Raw genomic sequence first — 13,698 nt, forward strand, 5'->3', positions numbered from 1 at the left:
AACCTAGTCTCAACATTTGTCCTTCTCAGAGAACCAATTTATGGAGTTTCTCCTGAAGTTGGGGAAGGAGTGGTTCATTCTTTGAGAGGGTGGGAGTGTGTTCCGAAGCTGAGCCGCCATAACTGGGAAGCTACTCCCCCTGCTCTTTTTAATTTGTACCTAGGAACAACCCAGACACAAGGAGTTTGCCGACCTGGTAAGGCGTGATTAAGATTTTAGGACGATTTTCTCGGTGAGGTATACTGGGGCAGCATGTTAAGACATTTGTAGGTTAAAGACAATGGCCCTCATTAGGACCCTGGTCTAGACCAGCCGTTAAAGTAGGGACCCGCAAAGGGACCTTGGTGCTAAGTACGGTACCGCAATTTGCGGTACCCTACTTACCGCCTTCCCCAGTCCCATTGAGCCCTATGGGGCAAAAATGGGAATGGGGAAGGGCCAATGTTCAATGGGGAATTACCGCCCGCCAACCTTGGAATGGGGTGGTAATTCCCCATTGAACATTGGCGGACTTGTTACGATACCGGCACCAACCATGGTGCTAGTAGCGCCATGGTTTAGCGCCATGGTTTAGCGCCAGTATCGTAATGAGGGCCATTGTTTTCAGTTGAATTGTGTCCTTTATGGAAGGCCGTTTATTCTCTCTCCTTATCTCAGAGATATGTTCTCTCCTTGATATACTCAAAGCCGTTCTAAGTGCATTATTTTGCAGAATTTGGAGTTTATTGACAATGTATTTACTTGCTCCTAAGTAGAGTGCATTGCAATAATCCAATTTTGACAGGATGAGGGCTCTGGCTAGGATAAGACAACTCTCTTTAGAGAGAAAAGGTTTACAGGCTCGTATCAACTTACAAGTATGAGCCGTTGCTGAGGCCGTGGCGTTGACTTGTTTACGCAGGTTAAGTGCTGAATCAAGGTCGAAACCTAGAGTTTGTACCTCTTTTGCCACTTTAATATTGTTCCCATCGATGTTGAAGAAGTATAATTGTTGCTAAGTTTGTTAAGGTTGGCTGGGGAGCATAGTATCAGGATCTCGGTTAGTCTGTCCTTAAACACCTCAAATTCACAATGCAGACAAAAACTTCCATAAAAGCATTTAGAGTATAATAAGCATCCATTTCGGACTATGTATTTTGCTTTTCGCTGGTTGCAATTATAGCATGTTTTTTTCTGCCGTTGTCTCTGTTACGATCATCACAAGACATTCCATCTCGGTGTCCCCGGTCACTTGACAAAATCCTTGTGCCTAAAAGCTTGTGTATAGTATAGCAATGTTTGACCATAGGACATAAAGTGGCCCTTGATTTCATTGTACCACACTAAATGCTTTGTTGTAATGTGCCTATCTTTCCCATCTTCATGGCATGCTGTTCAGGCTGTTTGTTGCATGTATGAGGTAACAAGTGCCCAGAGTAAGAAATGCTGTGTGAGTGCGCTGCTTTCCCTGCGCTACTCTAAATTCTTGAATGCACAGTTATGAACCGTCCCAATAGTATGTATTTTGCCAACCTATGTAGGCTGGAAAGTAGATCCACGCAAGCTTGACATGTGGCCAAATGTGCACCAGACCTGCAGATGAACTTGTCTGCTGTTCACAGTTACCAGTTTAACTGTATCCACCACAGAGTGTAATTTGCTTTCTTACTTTGAGGACATTTAGGCATGTAATTGCTAATTTTACTATTGCCAGTAAGATAGCTCAGTGGGTTGGGCACTCACTGCTGCAATGTGTGTGTGTGATCTGCAGGTTCGAATCCTAACAAGGCCAACTCAGCCTTTCATCCTTCTGAGGTCGATACATGAGTACCAACACTGGTTGGGTGATAGTGTATGTACATTTGGTCTATAAAAAGCGCTTAAGCATAAGTGCTATACAATAACACATCATTATCATTTGACTTTGAACGTCTGCTTGCATTCACAGTAATTTGGTAATATGGGCCTATACACACTGATATTAATGGGTCATATGGTGATCCATTCTTGTCTGAAATGTATATCACATTACAATGATGTTGCGAGGGGGGTCTTCTTTTATCAACTTGGAGTTGCCTTGCGCTAGTTCCAATGTCGCATGCTAGTGAAGTATACAGAGGATTCCCCTTGCTCCGTGTTATAAGTACCAAAAAAGGAGGCAAAGCCTCCTACTTCACAAGGTTAAGCAGCGCCACACAATAAGTTCAAACAGTACTGGTGTTTCCTTTTTTGTGCATCTCAGTGTTTATTATTAGGTACGTAAGTTGCTCTTGGTGAGACACGTGTTTCGGCAAACTAATGCCTTTTTCAATCAGGGCCGGTTGTAATTGCCAAAATGGATGTCCTTGGTTGTAGTACGGTTGTGCGTAAGTAAATATTTAAATCCCACCCAACATAGAGTAGCTGCCTGTCTCCTCGCATCGGCCCACGCGAGGAGACAGACGGCTACTCTGTTAGGTGGGATTTAAACGGTTCATAGTGATAATACCGAATTCGAAAATCTCGAAAACAAAAATCTCGAATACAAAAGGCCGAAAAAAAAAATATCGATTTTTTTTTTCAATGTGTTTTTTTCCAAAATGGGGGGCTTCCCCCCCCAACCCCCCTTTTTTCATTTTTTTTTATTTTACCCCTTTTTTTTACTTACCTGACCCCAAAAACATATATAAATAAATAAATAAAAAATTCGATATTTTTTTTTTCGAGATTTTTGTTTCGGGCTTTTTGTCATTCGAGATTTTGTATTCGAGATTTTGACTGACCACCATTTAAACACATTAGTTTGCCGAAACACGTGTCTCACAAAGGGCAATTTACGTACCTAATAATAAACACTGAGATGCACAAAAAAGGAAACACCAATACCGTTTGAACTTATTGTGTGGCGCTGCTTAACCTTGTGAAGTAGGAGGCTTCGCCTCCTTTTTTGGTACACATTACAGTGATATCGTAACCATATTTTTCATAGTGTACGAAGGAACAATGCTATGTGATGCCAGTTCCTGTTTGGTCAAGGGGTGAAAGTTTGTGCGCCATCGCATCCCGTGATGTCACTTCTGGGTCGGGTCAAATGACATCCCTTCCTGTGATGTCATCAGAGGTCAAGGGTCATGTCGTCACTTCCGCTACCCCGGCATTTTGGTGAAATGACATCCCTGACAGGGCGTGCATTCAGGAAACTCAAAGCAGTCAGGGGCATAGAGTTTCCTCAACTTGTGGGTTTTGGACCTCGTGTCTACACGGAATGGCGCTCTAACAGTTTTTACCGGGGCGCAGGTCCGTCTTGTTCCGCCCCAATTCCTCCCCTGCCACCTGCATGCCGGGAGCTGCGGCTGTTTGGGAGATACAATTAATACAATTGTGGCTTGCTCATTCAGCTTTTTGCTTTGAAGGAGTTTTCTACAGTCTCACTCTGTGTTCCAAGTTGAAGTCAGCAGCTTCTGGTCCGGTTCTTCAGGCCCTTCTACGTCTCTCCCTGAAGTGGCAGCTTCCTTCCCCATGCATGCCAGCCTTTGGATGCATTGACCATCCAATGCTTTCCCTTCTCATTCTCCATTTCCTCCTTTTGAAAGTCCAGCAGTCCAGTGAGTCTGATCACTTGGTGACCAACACAAAGGCGGATTTCCTTTGTTGCTGACACCACTTCTCAGAATGGAATAATTCATCATAGTAAATATGCGGCCTCTATTCCCTACGCCAGGGCCGGTGCAGTTATAGGTACCATGGAGCTCCACCCAGAGCAGGCTTCTGTCCAATATCTACATATCACACTTGATCAAACCAGTGGTCGAAGTGGACGGGAGCGGTGCTCCTCGCCTTTTATTTTTTAAGTTTTACTGTTCCTATACTTCATTTTAAAAAGAAACCATTCCAGAATGGTATAGTTGATAAAATAAAAGTGTAGGAAGTAGTTGAAACTTGCAGTTCAGTGCACTGGACATTCCCTTAAACAGCAGGTGTGTTGGTTTGTGGGTTTGAATAGTGCATGGGAGGCGGCGTGCCGATAAGGTTTGTGGGTTGCATAGTTCCACTACTTTTTTTGCACACTTCGACCAATGGGTCAAACAGATCCACTCTTATGCTGCCAAGTGTTAGAGCAATGCTGATGAGACCCAGAGCCTCCCCGACTTGGAAACTCCCACAACGCAACCTCTCCAGATCCCGTAGGCTGTCTCTGCGAAGTTGATCTCTCAATACCCAAGAGATGATTCAAGTTGAATCCGTACAAGACCTAGATCATTCATGGCTAGAATTATTCTTGTCTCTATATGACATTACCTTGCTTATTGCTCTTGTCCCAAGTTTAAAACCAGCTAAACCAGTGTCCAGTAGAGGAGCAGCTGCATGCCTCTCCAGGAAACACTGCCCCCTTTCCTCCCATATGTTGGAGACCTGAGATTGTGCCTTGTTTGACAGTAGTGGTCCCAATACTGCAGCGTGTGTTCGAGAGAAGATACCCATAGAGACAACTCTACCGAATGTATCCCCAAAGTGATGACAACCTAAGGGAGGAACTCCCTGAAGGAGGGGAGTCCACCATCTATATGCTCTCTGAAGTTCACCCCAGTTCGTTGCCCACGCTAGGAACGCCTGTGTCTCATATCCTCTGCCATTCTAATCATTCCATGATTTCGAATGAAGACAGTATTAGTATAGAAAGGAATACCTTACAAATTGCACTTGCAGGTCATAGGTACTGCCAAGGCTCAAGTCGAGAGTACACGCGGGTGGACGGAGTCCCTCCACTTTATTCAGAGGGTGGACTCAGTCCCCCTAGCGAAAAGAGAAACATTGGATGTCCTCTTTGAATTTATTAATTAAAGCCGCCCTCTGGGATCAAGCCGCAGTCATCAGGTTTGTAGGCCCGACACTTCACCACTGCACTAAATAACCTGATTAAAAATAACAAACAACTGAAGGTGAAATATCCCATTTTGGTACTGCAAGTCGCAGGGAAAACATTTGTATTGGTTCTTGGAGTTTAAAACATGCACACCTTTTAATGTTTTCAAAAACACTATTAGAAGAAAATATCCTGTCTTGGTTATGTGTTCGTGTTGATTTTATGGAAGGCAAATGCCATTCGTCCTGTTCAATGTGGGTGGTTGTGCAAAGCCAATTTAATGAAATGTGCATATTTCACCTTCATATGCTAATTTTTGGCTATGTCACATCCTATTGCGTTTGATGAGTCCACCTAATTTAATTTTTAGGGCTTGACCCCTGGGTACTCCTCTCAATTAAACTAACCCCCTGGACCCATTTAGTGGCCTTGCAATGCACTCCTCAACCTTTCATTTTTCAAGGTTGGCAAATGTAAACATGTTAAGCGTTACCAGGGAAAATGGCGAAGAGGGAGCCTTGGTGAGGACCACCTGAGAGTAATTACAGCTGTTTTATTGCATGCAATTTACTGCCCAGTGTATAGAATTATTGGACTTCGAAGACAAATCCACTAAAATTATAGGAAGACAATTAATGCTGGACTTCGAAACTAACTTTGCAGCTTGTTTAGCGTAATACAGCATGGCGAGAGAATGGAAATATCAATGTCGTAATGTACCATGAGACAAATTAAACAATTTGAGCTAATATTATTTGGACGGCTAATATCTACTACTTTGAAATAATGCAGTGCAACACACATGAAGAATCTGTTAGTGGGAATCCTCAAAAAAAGTGAGTGCGCCCGTGACGAGCTCCGCTGCTGCCACCGCCACTTGCCTTTGCGTCTCTTCTGCTCTTCTTGGATTTTCCTGCTGGTGTTGTCTCTCTCCTCTCAAGGTCCTGATGATGTGACTTCTGGAAGTGGCCAGCATTTCCCATTTCACTTGGATGCAATGATTTGTGGTGGAAACTCACATTGTGCGGCACATGCATTTTGCCTCAATGAGCATCTCTTTTTGGGGTTGTAGTAATTATGTTGGCAGGAAATCATTTTTGAGTTGGCAATGTTTATAATGTTCTGCAACTCTCTTTACCTGCAGCCTAAATCAGGGCATAAGTGCTTTATACTGTGCATTATCTATCTATCTATCTATCTATCTATCTATCTATCTATCTATCTATCTATCTATCTGTACACATTGATAAGTTGCGTCATCATGCCCAAATAGTGGGAGCAGTCTTCCGCTTCTCTTTGGTAGTGAGTATCCCCGTGTTCATTTATTCACTGGATTCATTTGTTTCTCTTGGGCTTCTTGTCTTCGATTTTTCGTAGAAACAGTATTCCTATTTCAGTCACATCATCCCCCTTGAGTCTGTCTTGGATGAAGCGAACATCTGCTGGCAAATGGATCTAGAAAGGGAAAAGATTACACATTTTTTTACTAAAATGCTCCCTACTTTAAGTTTTGAATCATTTTATTAACATCCATGCAGATGAGCTCAATATGAATTTGATTTTTTTTTTTTAATGGGAAAGCAGATCCATGTGTTTGGTTTCTAATGCTTTCCGTCATGCATTTTGGGCCAATGGTTCTGCAGCACGAAGAGTTTACAAAAAGCAGGTAGCATGCCATTGGACGCTCTAAAGCAGGTAGCATGCCATTGGACGCTCTAAAGCAGGTAGCATGCCATTGGAACCTCTATAGCAGGTAGCATGCCATTGGAACCTCTATAGCAGGTAGCATGCCATTGGAACCTCTATAGCAGGTAGCATGCCATTGGAACCTCTTTATTGCCACTCGGATATCTACAGCAAGTGTGTAGCTTACTCTCACAGACCCTGAACATGGTTTAATGTTTTTTTCATAATAATTAAGTTACAGATTACATATGGCAATAACACTCAAAGGGCCTCATTCCGAGATTGGAGGTAGTCATGCCGCTATTTGCGCCATGACTGCCTCCAATAACGTTACCGAGTCCGCCCTGGTTCAATGGGGACTTACCGGTCTATTCTGACCTTTGCAGGTCCGGTAAGTCCCAATGGAAAATGGCAATCCCCATTCCCATTGAGCCTCCATAAGGCTCAATGGGAATGGGGAAGGCGCAAATAACGGCCCGGCGCATGCCAAGGCCGTTATTTGCACCCTGGTCCCCTAACGGGAACCGTAAGGTACGTTTGGTCCGACCAAACGTACCTTACGGGTCCCGTTGGGGGACCTGGGAACAGGGCGCAAAGGGATTACTGGCACCGGTGTCCTTAGCGGTGCCCGGTATCCCTTTGCGCCAAGGTTGGAATGAGGCCCAAACATTTAAAATTGATTCCACAATAAAATGTCATTATGAAATATTTTGATAGTCAGTCTCAATGGAAATAAAGCTGCAAGAGCTGACATGTTTTATTACATGCTCTCCCAGGCTTGAAATCAAAGTAAATAAACAAACTGACTGGGCAATTTCAGGAGAAAATGAAGCATTACACATTAGAGCACAACTACCAATCTGGTTTCAGGCAAGCCCCGGGAGAGAGCCAGTACTCGCCATTATCAAGGAAGATCTTCCAGGTTTCCGAGGCTAAGCTCATCGAGCATTTCTAATACTCCTTGAACCCTTTGACTCTATACATCATGTTATTCCCAATAACCAACTGGACCAAGAGTAGATGGTTCCAAGCCCCCTTAAAATGGATGCAAACTTTCCCCAAAACATGAGCCAATATATCGGAATTGGTTTAACCAAACGCTCATAGAAACCTGTATCATGTACAGTCACATAGACAGGGTGTGGCATGCGGGGCAAAGAACACTTTTTTCCCCCTTAAGCCAACCTGCCACTCTAGCAGACCAGAGCACAGCACAGAGAGGCTTTCATGATTTAATGGCCACAACACTGGTCGTCTGTAGATGCCAAGGCTCCCGATTCTCACCAATATTGTCTGACAATTCGATGGGCTCTCTGCAAGAGCTCACCAAAATGCATCAATTACTGTCACAAACGGAAATTAATGAAAATGACAGCACGTTCCACCTCTGATTGGAAGTTAGGGAGACACCTCAAAACACCTGTACCTCATAACTATTAGCTGTAGGACAATTTCATTTAGTAACTAGACCTGGATTGATGTCTAGAGCAGCTGAAAAAACCTGGAAGAAACCCATGGTCAAAAAAAGAATAAAAATCATACAAACAAGGGGATACATAAAAACATGTGAGCTTGTAACGAAGAAAGTAAAGAGCACCTCTCATTATTGCCAATCCCTGTTCCCTAACCAATGGCATCCTAACATGTAGAAACCCATCGGTGAGCTAAAAGCCAAACCAGGAGACCCCTTAATGACCATTCAGCAAATGCATATGTCCGATAATGCATGTAGGGCAGAAGTAGTGAAGGGAGGGGACAGTATTATTGGTGTAGCGAGGAGAAAGCAGTTGTAGAGAGCAAAAGAGAGTACGAGTAGAAAGGCATCACGGGAGGGACAGAAGGGAAGAGTGAAAGAAGGAGAGCTGAAAGAGAGTGGAAGGAAGAAAGGGAGGTGATTAGAAGTAAGAGAGAGGAAGGATAAAACAGCTTAGGAGTACAAGTACATGCAAGGGAAGCAAGCGAGTCCTGAGTGGGTGGACCTCGGTCTGCCCACTTCCTGGCTGCCTCGTAAACAGAAAAGGGACAACATCCCTTTTCTGTTTCTCCAGTGGCAATCTTTGTTTGTAGGTTCTTTTAGTGGCATGTTCATGATGTGTGAAGATGATTTACCATTAAAAAATTCAATAAATGAATATCAACTCCCTGGACGTTGGCACTGGGTGCTAATAGCATTGCCTGCCGTTGTCTGGGACAGATCTCAGTGGCAACTTCCCTTATCCCTCCCGAGGTCTGCGCTTCACTCAGGCCTACAAAGTCCTGGGCTGGTGAGCTGTTGTTACCAAGGAGGTTTCTCCAGCCATAGGTAAGGCCACATAAAATGATAGTTCGGTCTAAATCCCGGGACAACTATCCAAAATAGATTGGATCGCTGATTACAAATTAGGGATTGTTAGTTCACAGTATTTACTATATTCCGTTACCCACCAAATGTTCTAGGTGCCATGACATAGCCCACTATCTTTGTGGCTCGCATAATAGCATTCCTCGCCATTCCTCACTGTTCTTCCTTTCTTCTGTATTTGGTGTTTTCTATAAAGGAACCGGGTGGTATTCTTTGTGATGTGCTCGATAGCGTCGTTAAGTTGGAACACACTTTTTTCATGGTCATCAATCTGTCCCATCCAACTTAGCGCCCTGCTAGATTTAGTTTTGTAGGATTGTCGATCTTACAGAACTCCGAATTTGATGTGGGAAGTCATCTTTTAACGGGCACTCGCATGTAGCTTCCGATTTGACCTCCAATCTTTGTTCAAGTCCTCTTGTAATGATTTGTTTTTTTTTTTTTACCCAGCCACAGCATTTTATGTGTTATGGCGTTCAACCAGATAAGTTGGGATTTTAGAATGTGATTCGTATATTGATAACCAGGGGATACCTTTCAACTGAACGATCCTCCCCACCCATCTAGATTACCTTACATTCGCAAAAGAAGTGTTCAACAACTAATTTGTTGAGAGAGGGAGTCTGGGGGTCAGAAGAGCTCCTGTGAAACAGCCTATGACTGGTATTTACTCAGAACTTGTTTTTTTTTAATGTCCGAAGAGACATTTGAGGCGATCCGCTGTCTCCAGCATTCATCTTTTGGATGATCTTCCCTTCTCTGTAACATGTATCGTCCAATGGCCTTGCAGCATTGAATGTTATTGGTGAATAGTCACCATAACACTCAGGGCATGCAGTCTGAAAAGGATTGTGGCAAGCTGAGAGTCTTCCTCATGCACGTTTAGGTATGCCAAATTGCAGTGGCAACCCCTTAGCTGCCTATACCTTTGCGCAGGACTTGTTTTACTATATTGTAGCCACTACTGTTTGAGGAATGTGATTAGGCATCAGGCCAGTGCCAGAGAGTTTAGTGAAGTGCACAATGGCATTGGCTGTTTGTCCACCTCATCTGCTGACTCTGCAAGCTGTTCATTCCAGAATGCGTTAGCAGCTAATGTGACCCCCAGGTGAAATAAGGAGTGTGCCCTTCCTTTCTTGGGTGAGAGAGGTCATTGCTTTCCCAAGACCATGACCATAGATTATTTGTATCCTATCCATCTTTTAAACATGGTGCTAGTGAGTAGGCGCCTTTATATCACCTTGCACACATAGAAACAACCTTAGCTCTCTTTCTCCATAAAGATGTTGGGCCACTTTGTAAGAGCAAATGGCTGCAGGATGATTTGGTGATCACCATGCTTTGCTCACATTTACACAACCACTAAACTTTATTTTCTTCCATTGTGGTTTGTCTTACATGCTCTTCCGTCATAGTTTTGCCTTTCACCAGTCCCATTGCCTATTGCCTATGCTCTTTAGACTGCAGCCCCAGCCCACTCTGGTGCTTAGCTCACTCCAGTCCACAAGTATTCTCCAGCTGGTTACACCATTCTGGTCACTACCATAGTAATTGCCTAAGACTGGTATATGATAAACTATCACTCCTTGTGACTATCCTTGTTAACGGTCTGTGTCGAGGCATCCACGGTTTCACCCACAGGTCTTGACAACAGTTGTGCACAGTGCTAGTCTTTCGTGTACCGTCACTCTTTCCGGAACATGATCACGTGGTCCACATGGATACGACAACACCTACTCTCCTATCAGACAGCTGCCAAGATTCTGCCCAGAAGACCCTTATCAAAGACCACGTCTATCTACATAAAAACACAGGCAGGCGAATGCCTGTACAAAGGAGGCCAAACCTTCCAGGAGCACATACAGCGAGACCTGACATTATCCTTATAACTCCCACCACTGGGAACCATACAGGATAAGGATGGAAAGAGCAGATCCCAGGTCCTGGTGGCAGCTCTTGCCTCTCTAGTGAATGATCTATTGGGGATGCCCTTGACTAAGACAATGCAGAGTTAACTAATGGTGCCCAACTGGTTGTCTTTGAAACCATGTAGCATCCGGTTCATTAATAACAAGTGTTTTTTCTGCCCATCTTCATTGTGTACCTGCAGTATAGATCAATATTCATGGATATGAAGAGATCCTTTGTCCTGTGATAATTCAAAGGCCAATGATGTAAATAAACTTCATGCTACTTTGTTTAGAAGAATGGGAGTACTTTATTTTGTTGCAAATGGCAACATTAAGATGTGAAGGTCTGTTTGTCACATGTGGCAAATTTAATTCTTTGGCGCTACCACTTCTTTTGCTCAGTAGCAATATATACAAGTACGATGGTCCGGATATAGGGGTGCCAGTAGCAATGTACCGCCACCCTTTCTGGACTGCCGTACTACAACTGTGTCTGCTGGTGCCCTTGCGTGCAGCAGGTCTGAACTGCTGGGGGCATCGGCCCCGGTAGGGACAGTTGTCATGGAAGCACCGGCACCATTACTAACGGTGCCGGTGCTTCGGGTCCCCATACCCCATAGGAATGGGGACTAACATTTTCTGCCGGCTGATATCCCAGGCCGCTGGGACTTTTAATGTACCGGTGGCACCGGGATCTCAGGCGCAGAACAGGTGTTACAGTCCGGCGACAACCTGCCGGATTGTAATGACCATTTAGTTTTTGTAACAAGAGCTGGAAGAAAAGCCTCTGTTTTAGGGAATCTGGACTCATTCTGCAAGGTGCAATTCAGGAGTGGCTCGCTCCAGGATTCCACTGAAACATTGCGTGCCAATCTCCATTACACCTGGCCCTGTATTGTGTAAAAGAATGTGGAGAAGCAATGGGTAAGTAATTTACTACGTTGTTATGCCTTTCCCATTTTTATTTAGTCTTGCCTTTTCTTCAAGACAACTCTGCCAATAGTGCTAATCTCCCTAGAGCCGCATTGGTAGAGGGTATAACTTGACAGCAGCTGATGCTGTAAAAAATGGCGGCCTTCAGTTAGTATGGCTGTTTATACAGCTGTATTTCTAAAATATTAGATGTGAGTATACCCTTATCTTGGGCGCTGTCTGTATTTGTCCATTCCATTTTCCCCTGCAGGGCGGTCAGCATGAGACATGCAGTGTTCCCCTTACACCACGGGCACGCTCAAACACTGCATGCGGATCCGCATATGCCAGATACCTGGTGATTTTGTTGAGTGAGTGGAAGTGCCTGATGCTGGGCATCTAATTGGTGGGTGTGATTGGCCCACTTCCTTCTGGGAGTGGGTGACTGGGTGATCGGTTAGCGTTCACAGTTTTCTCCTTTTGTTGCGCGGGGTCTAGGCGCTTCAGCTGGGAGAGCGTGGGCCGTGTCCCTCAGAAAGGAGCCCTTCTAGGGATTCATCCCAAGGACCAGTGCATGCCACATTGGTGGATTGCAGATCCCAAGGAGAATAGAGCCTGGGCCCCGTAAACCGATGCAGACTGTTCGCCTCAGTCTGGTGAATGAGGGTATAAGGAGACAAAGGGGCTCATCACATGGATTGCACCAGACACATAAAGAAGTGCCAACAGGGGGTTTGTTACTGGAGATTGGTGTTGAACATGGAAGTGCCCTTGGTGAATGCCGACACTTACAGTAATGTCTTTGGACATTTCCGTACAGCTGAATGGCTGGGATTCTTCTCCCCCCACCCCCTCATAGTTAGGATAACCATCATATTCAAATTTCCTTAAAAAACTGAAACAGAAATATGAGAAAGGGGGGATGATTCAGGGGGTCCTTTACCATTTCCAGGGCTCCGCGAATCACCCCGCAAAGGAGGTTACAGAAGCAAAGCGAAGACCGCCCCGCCGGGAGCTCTTCCACAAAGTCCACAAGAGGGTTCTTCTCCAGAATTAAGGAGAACTCGTTTCTTGACTGGCTGCTGCAGGTGACGCTCGGGGTGATGCCCAGGTACATCTTGAAAGCCACCTGAAAATGAACACAGCAGGGGTAAGAAACAAACAGCCAGTCACAGTACAAGCCTCCATGGTGTAACATTCACTACAATATGGCGGAGGGGTCCACATGGACGTGATAAAAATGGATATTCCCGTTGCACACAATGTGCAATAATCACAATTTTGCATACAATATGAAACCATGTTTTGAGGAAATCATGTCCGAACGTATTTGCACCAATGTGACAAGTGGGTAGATGCAAAATGTATTTGTCAGGGATTTTTACTAGATCGGGATCTAATGAAACCCATGTGGGCGTGGCGTTCTTTTTCACTGCACCAATAGGACGAAGCACCACCACTTGCAACATGATGCCGACTCGGGAGAAGTGCCCAGAGGCTCTACTGATATACCCCACCACGCCCCACACTTTTGGCAGTGGTTCAGCGTGAGTAGGAACATAATAACCCTGCCCCAATGAGAGGAACTGCAAGCATGTTTGGTGCTGGTGAAACACAAGCACTTTTATGGTGCAACCATTCCCAAAAGCATCACATTCAATAGTCGGTGGACCCCCTTCACCCGCGAGAAGAAACTCTGGCAGGATAACACTGAGGCTACCGTGGGGAAAATAGTTTGACAAATCTGGTCCACAGAAATAAACTTTACCTGAGTACTAGAATTTGGGAACATAGGGTGCACTGTAGCAATACTCTTCTCTCAATTCAACCTGGGTGTTTTGGCGCCCATAACTTGTGTGAACGTGGGTTGTGGAGCTCCAGGGGGGTAGCAGCTCTTCTCAGGAGTTAGTCAAGTGTATTTCCAAGATGTCGGCCGTCTGTAATCTAGGCTCACACCATGCTTCAGTGGAGAGGGATGCAGAGCGACATAGGAGCCAGGGAAGATGCACACAATCCCAGTTTAACCA

General features: G+C 44.7%; 1 protein-coding gene across 1 annotated transcript in view; it reads right to left on the reverse strand.

Moving 5' to 3' along the window:
• Positions 1 to 2,886: 2,886 nt before the first annotated feature.
• TRAPPC3L (trafficking protein particle complex subunit 3L) overlaps positions 2,887 to 13,698 on the reverse strand; it is a 392,150-nt gene continuing 381,338 nt past the window's right edge. Inside the window, exons 5-6 of the mRNA XM_069607870.1 lie at positions 12,615 to 12,800; positions 2,887 to 6,277 (exon numbers count right to left, since the gene is read on the reverse strand). Coding sequence (XP_069463971.1) covers positions 6,158 to 6,277; positions 12,615 to 12,800 — 306 coding nt within the window. The 3' untranslated portion in view covers positions 2,887 to 6,157. The remainder of the gene's footprint in view (positions 6,278 to 12,614; positions 12,801 to 13,698) is intronic.

The sequence above is a fragment of the Ambystoma mexicanum genome, chromosome 4q (genome assembly GCF_040938575.1).
Source record: "Ambystoma mexicanum isolate Mex_15411 chromosome 4q, UKY_AmexF1_1, whole genome shotgun sequence".
NCBI classification, from domain to species: domain Eukaryota; kingdom Metazoa; phylum Chordata; class Amphibia; order Caudata; family Ambystomatidae; genus Ambystoma; species Ambystoma mexicanum.